This window comes from Diuraphis noxia, unplaced genomic scaffold, assembly GCF_037042655.1.
Source record: "Diuraphis noxia isolate RWA-SAM2 unplaced genomic scaffold, SU_Dnox_SAM2 contig0003, whole genome shotgun sequence".
Taxonomy (NCBI): domain Eukaryota; kingdom Metazoa; phylum Arthropoda; class Insecta; order Hemiptera; family Aphididae; genus Diuraphis; species Diuraphis noxia.
This window is the reverse complement of record NW_028301713.1, coordinates 26,827,518-26,838,360: the sequence shown is the minus strand read 5'-3', so window position 1 is coordinate 26,838,360 and position 10,843 is coordinate 26,827,518. Positions and strand designations below refer to the sequence as shown.

General features: G+C 29.1%; 1 protein-coding gene across 1 annotated transcript; it reads left to right on the top strand.

The window, feature by feature from the left end:
- The first annotated feature begins 455 nt into the window (after positions 1–455).
- On the top strand, positions 456–10,400 carry LOC107169523 (uncharacterized). Its single transcript, XM_015519285.2, has 4 exons — positions 456–1,642; positions 7,385–8,186; positions 8,329–8,385; positions 8,470–10,400. Exons 1-4 carry the CDS (start codon positions 1,457–1,459, stop codon positions 8,709–8,711), a joined length of 1,287 nt encoding a protein of 428 aa, XP_015374771.1. The 5' UTR covers positions 456–1,456; the 3' UTR covers positions 8,712–10,400.
- Positions 10,401–10,843: the final 443 nt, after the last annotated feature.

Sequence of the window (10,843 nt, the reverse complement as noted above, 5' to 3'; positions counted from 1 at the left end):
ATATTAAAATATAAATCAACAAACACGGTACAACACGACATTATATCGTCGTTAGCGTTGTTCGATGATTTTATATTAAGTAATTTGGCGAGATTGACAACTTAGTTACTGACTTTACTATTATAAAGCATCGACGAGACTTTGCCGCCTCTGGGCAACCGGCGCGGTGGTCCGAACACGGTCACCCACCGTGTAGCGACTGCCGACCGGTCCGAAATTACCGTGCAAACTTTCAAAGTTGGCACTGCCGAAAAAAAAACTTTATTGTCCGCGTTTCGCGCCGTCGTTTCTGTTTTTTTTTTTTTTTTTTTTTTTTGTTGTCGTTTTTTCTCTCTATTTTTCGTGTATTTCTCTCTCGGCTCCCCCGCGCCACCGCACCAGTCATACCCCACCAACGGCCCGAGACTACCCGGCCCGCAAGCTGGCGAACGCGCGCGCGCACGCACACACAATATTTTGGTAATATACGCGACGAAACGAAACGAACCGAAGTGCCGAACACCACACTGGAGTGCCGATGCGATGGTATGTTTGAATTTCGTTACGCCGCGTTTCTGTGTGAAAATTTCTCTTTGTCCCACAGCGCTGCTTTCGCCGGTGCTGCTGCCGCCACCGCTGAAAACGGGACCGCCGGACGTCCAATAGGTACCCACTGTTATACCCAACATAAAATTGTCGGCCTGCAATAATTATCACAACTCATCCAAGATCCAACGTTTTTGTCGCAGACGAGTAGACGACCGCAGTACGAAACGTTCCGCACCGACGTGATATTCCGTCATTGTCGTCTCTCAAACCTCCGCAGTGACAATAAAAATACCAATAATAATTTCTATAAAAGTTATAAAATAGTGGGTAGTATGTAATATCATCTCGATACGATATCATAAATTTATCGTACATGCCTAATGGAATATTATTTTTATAGCAGTTAGACTTTTTTTTTTTTTTATTACAAACGTACCGAATCTTAAATATTTTTGTCCTGTGTAAATCGTCTCCTTCGAGTTAAGTTCGAACGACAAGTTTTTCGCGATCTCGCGTGCTCGTGCGATTCGCGCTTTTTGTGGTGCGTGTGGTGTTGCCGCTGCGGCGCGTTTACTTTACACAGCCGTCCGGTCCAATCGGTTGTGCGCTTGCGCGTTTGTGCGTGCGTGTGTGTGCGAGTGTGTGTGTGTGTGTGTGTATATGTTGTGCACACGCGAACGCGCACAACAGGTCGTCTTCGCGTCGGCTGCTCGTCGCCGTTGTTGTCGTCGCATTTTGTAGCGTAGACGTTTCGCCAGGAAAGTACGGTCAACGATACCGTCCACGTTTTAGCCGGTCAGCAGCTGTCCACCGTCCGCGTGTCCGGACGATACCAAAAACTATAATATTATTATCGTTGTTATTGTTGTTATTATAATCATTATTTACTATCATTGTGACCACTGCTGAACGCACAACCCGTCACGCCATGGACCACCAACAGCAGCAGCAGCAGCAGTTCTGCTTGCGGTGGAACAACCATCAGAACACGTTGATTTCGGTGTTCGACAGCCTGTTGGAGAGCGGATCGCTGGTCGACTGCGCCCTGGCCGCCGAGGGACAGTGCATGAACGCTCACAAAGTCGTCCTGTCCGCCTGCAGCCCCTATTTCGCGGTAAGTCTCGCCGAGCGTTTGTAATTATTTCGTAGTGTATTGTTATGATTTTGAATGATCGTGTTGTTGTGGTTTTGGTCGTCGTCCACCCGAATTTTATCGCGCCGTGCCACTAACGCTGTGGCGCGTCCCATATGTTGAGCCGCCGCGTTTTCGTTGTTTGACCGCACGGAGCACCTGTTGAGTCTGCCAGGACGTATCGATTTTTTCGCCCTCGAAACTACCAACTTTTTCTTTGTTGTCGTGGTCGAGGTTCTTGTTGTTTCTTTCATTGTTTCAATGGTGGATAATGTCATTTGTTGTTCCCGAAAACTTTCTTGGCGCTATTGTTATTGCCTAAACCACTGTTGATGAATCGAAAACGTGATTTTTATTTGGCTGTAGGTTAGAATTGATTATAAGCTTTAGTCATTCCATGTTTACTTCAAACCGATGTCTCTTGGTTGTAACCTAACTCTTTGCATAAACTAAAATCGACTTTTTATTATTTGGCTTTAGATTTCATGATTAAACTAACCTAAATCTTCATCAGTGTGCGGTCTAATGATTTACATGAAAAGTTTTGTTCATGCCACTTCACTGTGTGTTTATTTATTGTTAGTTTGTAATTGTTTTAAATTATTTTAGTTTTAAAACATCAAGCACTGTCTTAAAAAATTAAAATTAAAAAATAACCCATGTTTTATGCAGTAGGTACCTACCCTATTATAGTACGCACAAAATCTGTACATACTAAATTATTTTATGTTAATCTATTGAACTATCCTTTCATTTAAGGTTTAATTAAAAATACTACTGTCTGGTTTATAAGACATATTTATCTTAGTAAATGTGACATATGTGTATATGAGTGCATTATATTGATATCATATGAATGATATAGAACATTAATTAAAACATTAAAAATTGTTAATAGGTCCTTTGAAAGGTTATCAACATCATTAAATTTAGCATACTATTATACTATATTCTTTCAGTATATGTCTCATATGGACTGAATTGTTCCTAGTTTTAATTGAGGTGTTAGTAAAACCATTAGAATTGAAAATTTTTTTGGGTTGACTGTAAAATAAATATGATCGAACGGTAGATTCTGTTTTAAATTAGCCATTACCTTTAAATTAAATATATTGTTTTATGCAACTAATCCTACCTATGAGTATCTATATGTTCGTAAATTTATAAAGATTTCGGTTACTAAAGTATTAATACATAAAGATTTCTTAAGAAATTTCCTATAACTTTTGTATTCTATGAATAACACTGATATTTAAAAAATTTCTCTATTGATTTATTAATTTATGTATTTGCTATAGAAAGCCAGAATCTTCTAAATTAAGGTAGATAGCAGTAGTTATGTAAGTACCTAAGTCTGGTTGGATGTGTCTTAAACTTGTTTTAAAACTGTATATATGTTAGAATGACAATATAAAATTAAATTTTAATGATTAATAATCAACAGTTTATTGTTAGTAGGTACTTATTGAAAAAGTTGTTATTACATTTATTTTTTAGGATCTATAATTCCATAACATTAATGTAAAATGTTCAATATTTCATAACTAAAAAAGTTCTTTTATTGCTCACTTGAAAATTATTTAGTTGGCAATTTTTTTTTTTTTAAATTGACATCATCAGAATTACTAGTTCCTTATTTTTTCCCCTATGGACTGCCCCGAATAGTTGTGTTTAAAACAATAGCTTCCTTACCTTACTTTGTGTAAATACAATTAAAGGTAGGTAGCTAATTTAAAACATTTCTAAGTAGTAAGTACATAAATGCTTTATACTTTTAAGCAAAATTACTATTGAAATAACAACTATATTATTTAACAGGATTTTTAATCATCAAAAAATTAATTTTTTAACACTAGAATTAATTAGGTATTAATGTATGATATAATGTTCATTGATACTCAATCGTAGTTAATATAAATAAAATATCGACCCCTAAATGAACATACAAAAAGTTAAATATAATTAAATATATAATATATAATATAATTAAATAATTAATTGAAACCAGTAGGGTACACATACCTACAGTCAATTAAAATAAAATTGTAAAAGTATTTTAGAGTAGGTATCGATTTAATTTACAGTATCAAAGCTGGATTTTCATTATACTTTATGATTAATATATTAGCAGTAACGTATGGACTATAGGTAATAGGAAGGTATAATACAAACATAAACATCACCAAATTATTACCTAGGTATGATATATTCAACATAAAAAGAATTTTAATTTAATTTTCAAACTAATTTTTTAAAATATAATAACTTTCTTTTGTTATATTAATTTACCTAGTCACTAAAGTTAATGTATTTAATTTAACACATGGTCTCTGGTAATGAGCAATTTAATTACATATTCCTGTAAGACGTTATTAGTACAGATAATTAAATTATAACAATTAACTACAGTTCCTACTTGCTCTGTTTTTATATACCAATATTTTTGCTCAGTAATATAATATTATATATTACCCAAATATCTTTATTATCTTTATCAAACTATCAAGCAAGTATTAAGAATTAATTTGATACATTAGTTTTAAACATTCACAATAATATAGATTGGGTATATTTATGATAAATGTGTGATGGTAACCATATTGTTAATGTTTGATTTCTTTTATTATTTTTTCATGATTGTATGACATCATATTAATTCATTAAAAAATTGTTGATTTTAAATTAAAAATTAGATCACTGCATAGTTTATATTATATATATATGTAAAATAAAATTTGTTAAAATAAATATTTTGCATTTTATGTTAGGTACATATTTATAATTGTTTTCTATTGCGTATTTAAATGTAGGTACATAATGTTTAGTTATAATAAAAATAATAATAATGAAATAAAAACGGTTTCGGTTATATTAATTTCAGTAAGTAAATAAAAATATTAATCATTAATAATTGAATTATAATATAATTATTATTTTTTAATAGATAATTTATGTCCAAAACCACTGGATCCTTAATAGTTTGTTGTTATCGTAATATTTTCTAATGATCTAATAAAATATATTCTTTGAATTTTCCTTATGTACTTATAACTTTATTAAAATATTCTGATCATAGTAAACTTATTTGTTACTTCAGTAATTTAGAATAGTAAAACAATTAAATCAAGTAATTATTATTATCTCTTTTCCATTGTCGTGTCAAAAAGGTTATGTTACATTTTTTTATAATTCATTTTTTTGGGATGATTGTAATTTCAAATTAAATACTATTTTATTTTAGAATTTGGTACCTATCTATCTATATAAATAAGTTGGTTATCCAAGAATAACAAAAAAATAAAATTATACATATTTAGGTAATATAGTATACCTACACTTTTGTTAGAATCTAGTAATATTCAAGTGTTAGCACAGTTTGAATTACCTTTTTCTATCTTTTAATTATGATCTCTTGTACTTTCAACACGTTACTAGATACCAAATCATTTTATAATAACTCAAAATAAAAATGTTGTACAATTTTTAATCATGTTTTGTCAATTATATACTACATTCAATTTTTATTTTATTGAGACCCATGTTAATTATTATCGATCAGACCTTGATAACAAACTATAAATTGCCCAATGATTACTAGATAAATTTTTTTTCCTAAACACTAAAAATAGTTACTATTAGTTTTGCCCATGCTATTAAAAATTATTAAAATATTGAAACAATTTCTAAATTCAAAAGATATATGTATTACAGAATAGGTACATGAATTTCTAATGATTTTTTTGTTTCAGATAGTGTTTAATAGATAGGTATAGTGTTAACTAATTTTTCACTTTAATTAGTATGTATGTTCTACCCTACATTTAAAATGTAATATAATTTACATTATTTTTTTAATTATTTAACATTAACAACTAAGTACAAAAAGTTATTACATAATGTGGTTAGCAAATATGTTGAAAAATAATTCGTAGAAAAAGTTTATTTTTTGCTTATTAAATTATATTTCAGAGATAAGGGAATATTTAGCTTATTTGTCATATTTGAAAATACTCTTTGTACATAATACTAAATATGTAGCAAAATAATATATTATTTTGTTTTTTCTTTTATTTCTTTTATTTTTATCAGTTAAGGAGAATAAACTAAATATGTTTGATGTTAAAAATTATAATAATTTGTCATTCAATTTCTCTAATGTTTTTGTATGAATAAAATGTTTATGTTAATTATTTGAATGTTTGCAATTTATTGTTTAAGCGTTGTTATAATCTATTTTTTTTTTATTAACTGAATATAGTGTGCCTATTACCTATTAATCATTAAAAATTACCTTATTCGCTTATGTACAAATTTTTATCAATAGAAAAATTGTTAGTGAACGTATTTGCATCTATATAACTCTTTGTTCTGAGATAATATTTAGGTATTAGGTACAATATTTGAATTGAAGGATATGTGATAAAAGAAAACATTACACATTAATACTATATATTAGTTAATTAAATATATAAAGTATAAGCACACCTCATACAATATCATTTATTTATATTTCTTTTAATTTTTTTATAATTATTATATTATTAAATAATGGCCATGGGTATTAATTTAAAATAAATTTTATGTAAAATATGTTATTGTTGTAGTTTATGAATTTGCATCTAGAAATGTAATATAATTTATATTTAGGTCTTTATGGAATTTATTTTTAGTTCAACTGAATGATTTAAAATAAACAAATACCGTGAAAATCTTGTTGAAAACTATTATATAACTGTGTTTAGCCTCATCTTATTATTGCCTTTCTATTTTCCATTCACTGATTTGGTACATCCAACTTTGAGTGTGCTGTCTATTATAATAGAAGGCTCATCACATAAAAGTGGCCTAGATAGTTGTTTTTTAGATGTTTACTCTGTTACCTAATTTAATATTTTAATTATTTATTTAAAAATTTACTTACATCTATTATATGATATGTGTATAGAATAAACAGAACAAATCAAATTTAACACTTATATTAAGTACATATTTTTCGATTTTTTTTATAAGTACTATTAAAAATGAATTTTTTAAGGAATTTATAAATGTAAAAAAAAGAAAATAATATGTCACACAATAGGCAATAAATGTGTAGAATATAATATATATTGTTTAGCCTGTATGTGTGAGGAGAAATTAGCTCATACTTTTTTTTCTTGTTCCGGTAGACTATTGAGTGTATGACATTATTCAGACAGCTGTCTGATACACTTTGTCAACTTGACCTCTTTTATGAGATACCAGTAACAAACTATGTGAATTATTATTTAATAATAGCCTACCTACTGTGTTGGGCAGTGTTAGGCTCTAATAAAAAATACCACAACATATTGTTTGTTACTTTATATGTACATTTAATTTTAACTAAAATACTTTGAATAATAATTGTATTTCTGATTGTGTTGAATGAAATGAGTACCTAGTTGTTTTGATTGGTTTAGAGAATTTATTTTTATTGTATTGTAGGTATTTTCTGATTTCGTAATAGATTTATGCACATGGAAGTATAATTATTTGATTTTAATTAAGACTTTTTTTTCAAACAGTTAATTTTTTGTTGGTTTTTTAAAAACTTACAACACATATAATATACTATAACATTTGTTATAATCAATTTTCTTATATTAGGTTATACTTAAAAAGAAAATATTATTTATTTATCAAATGTTCCATAATTACTATAAGTCTTCTAGAATAACTTTTACTGTACTTTTTTACTTTTAGATGCTGTTAAATCAACATTTTGACAAATATCCGGTGCTTATACTTAAAGATGTAACATATCAAGAATTGCGGTCTATGATGGACTATATGTATCGCGGTGAAGTGAACATTACCCAAGAACAACTTGGATCATTCCTGAAAGCTGCAGAATCATTGCAAATTAAAGGATTGACTGAAAGTAGTGGTCGATCTGATCGAAAACTAGATTCTCGAAAAAATGCTACCAGAAATATTTCACCTGGTCTGCCAAAAAAGTCTGTTACACCTAAAGTTACTGATGGTGCTTTTGATCCATCCATGACTGTCCCACCACTGCCAACCCCAACACCTATTGTACCTACTATACCAAATACAAAACGACGTAAATTAGTACAACCAGTAAAGAACTTTAGTAGTCTTGTTGTTTCTCCAGTTAATCCGAGTCGTACTAATGCTAATAGTTTAGACGTTAACAATACGCCAAATCCCACTGCACCTAGTTTAGCTGGCGAAGGCAAGGCAAACATACCATCTCCTCCAGTCATTCCTAAACCTGTGGTGGAATCAGCAAATGTTCAAGCTGATGAGAGTAATCCAGAAATAAAGTCCGAAGTCAACGGTTTAATAGTTAGAGATAAAGAAGAAAAGTCCTGGCCTTCTAGTGGCTCAATGAGCGATATTAAACATGAAAAAACTGATACAGAAGAAGAAGCTAGTGAAAGTGAAAATAATATTCATACTGATATGTGTACGACAAGTACAACTGTTAAGGTAGACTTAACATCCTCACAAATCAGCATGACAAATTTTCGGCCTGAAGAAGGTATAAATCATTCATTGAATTTATATGTATTATTTTTTGTTGTTTGGATATTTTATTAAACTAATTTAAGTCAAGTCATTGACTGCTAGTAATTAGTTAAATATTTCATAATGCTCAAATTTTAAATATGTTTTTCTATTAGGTATGGAACTTACTGAATATGGAGGCATGAACATACAACCAAATATGCAGGATCAAGGTATTTATAACGACTTTGTCATTTGACATGAGTCGATTCTGTAGGTTAATAAATTATATATATTTATTATAGTTTTTCCTTTAGGTTCTTTATGGTGGAAAAACTTTGAACAAAATTCCAAATATGTACGTACAACTCAAGCAAATCCATTCAGTTGTCAACACTGTGGCAAGAGATACCGATGGAAGAGTACATTGAAACGTCATGAAGTATTTGAATGTGGAGGAAAAGAGCCAGTTCATCGTTGTCCTCACTGTGAATATCGCGCCAAACAGAGTGGTAATCTAAGGGTGCACATACGCAAGTACCACACTGCGTTAGAGTAAGTTCCTAGATGCGTCACAACATCCAATGTAAAAGTTTTGAGAAGTTGAAGCTCTCTAACTTTTTTTACTTTTAATTTTTTTTTTATTATTATTATTAAACAAACCTTCATATTTGCTCATTGTTGTGATTTCATGGAAACTTCATTGATCAGGGTTCAGTATTAGCTTCCAATTTATTCAATGAAATGAAACAATTATTTTCCTAATTCATTTGAACAAATAATTTTAAGGTTCAATGTCAATTTGAGTTGACTCTATTGATTTTATTTTAATTACAGTTTTACATTTTTATCCATTGTGTATTGTATAATGTCCAAAAATATTTTTAAACAATGACTTAATATTGTTTCCTAAACATTGGAATTTTTATATGAATAATGTTGTCCTCATTGTATGACCAGATGTTTTTGAAACTATGTTTTTATAAAAAATGTTATATGCATGTGTCTTATGTTAAGTTGTATTTTTTTTCTTATGTAATTGTAGAACAGTGTGCGTATTATTTTATATAATATTAATATTATGTATGCAGTATTTAAGGATTAACCGCGACACTTGTTCCTAAAATAGATAAATAATTAAATGATAAACTTGAATCATTTTAACTTATATATAAGTTTATTCTCTAGTATTAATTATTTTTATAAGTTTTAGTACTTAAGCGAATTTATCATTATGTAATTACGAATTTCAAAGCTCATGAATTATTTAACGCAATGTGATAAAATGTTTTTTTTCTTTTTGTATCAATGTTTTATTATGTATGTTTTTTTTTTACTGATATACCTCACTGTGAGCTTCCAAAGTGCCTTATGAACATGTGATTTTTGAATTTTTACTTAAACTACAGCATTCAGATTATACTCACGTTTCTAAAACTGTATGTACAACTAGTGTCTTCCAAATGTTTGTTGTATTTTCAGATGTACCTACATGTTTTATTTTTTTTGTAAACATTTTTTACATGTGCTTTGTTATATGTTAGGTTTGTATTTTTGTATGATGGTTAAAACTAGTTGTCAGTAAACTACCATATTTTGCAGAACAAATTATTATTGAACGAATTCCACGCTGTTGGGAAAATGATATAAATAGTACAATAAGAGTGTAGGTAGTTCATGTTAAATGAATTTGCTCACGAAATCAAGTCTTAGGATTTTAAATATTTTATATTGACTGTTAAATCGCTACGGGTCTTTATCTTATGCACCACTAGTTTTATTTTAAAAAAAACCCCTATTTTTCCATGACAATAATTTTATATTATATTTATGTATATATATAATATATGTATTTAAATATTTACTTCATCTGACTGATTTAGATCGATCTGACCATGTACAATGTTTATTATTGTATATTTGTGTTAATAATGGGCATTTTCCTTGATTTATATTATTTACAAACTACCAACATACAATTTTGTTTTATTATTTTGTATACGTCTATATTATGAATTTTTTGTAATGGTAAACAGGTTAGATATATGGTAAGTGCCCTATTTTTTTATACATTTTATATGATTTATACTTAAGACTAATTTTGTTAACTATTAATTTTTGTATTATTAAGTATTGTGTTGGATTTATAATATTATTCGCTTTTTTATGAATCTATTATTATTCTTTTTTTTTAGGTACCTACTTATTTAATTTTTCTATAAAATAAACTTGTAAAATACCTATGAAATCGTGAAAGATTATTTCTGTATCTTAACGTCTAAATGTCCTAATAGAAAAAAAAATGTTCCCTATGATGGTAATTTCGATAAAATGAAATTCAAAATAATCAACTAGTCACACGATTACATTAATTTTGTTGGTCCAGTTATGAATATCTTGAAAAGCAGACGTCGAGCGTGTGTAATAATAATAACACAAACGGTGTAATAATAATAATATATTATCAATTTATACGGTTTTGCGATGTATTTATGATTTCACTTGAGGCTTAAGCGTATCCGAAACGAGGAAAGCTATCTATGCAAGCTTGTGTCGGCCACGTAGTATTTTTCTCTGACCGAAACGAATCGCAATTGTTCACGGTTCTGCAGCCACTGCAGGTCATTTACGATTTGAAATTTTTAAGGCGTAAAAAATAAAATAAAAAAAGAAAACAATAGTCTTACGATT

Excerpts from the sequence above, each read along its gene's own strand:
- LOC107169523 (XM_015519285.2), top strand. The coding sequence starts at position 1,457 with ATGGACCACCAACAGCAGCAGCAGCAGCAGTTCTGCTTGCGGTGGAAC. Across the intron at positions 8,187-8,328 it reads AAATTTTCGGCCTGAAGAAG|GTATGGAACTTACTGAATAT; the intron begins GTATAAATCATT and ends TTTTTCTATTAG. Across the intron at positions 8,386-8,469 it reads ACCAAATATGCAGGATCAAG|GTTCTTTATGGTGGAAAAAC; the intron begins GTATTTATAACG and ends TTTTTCCTTTAG.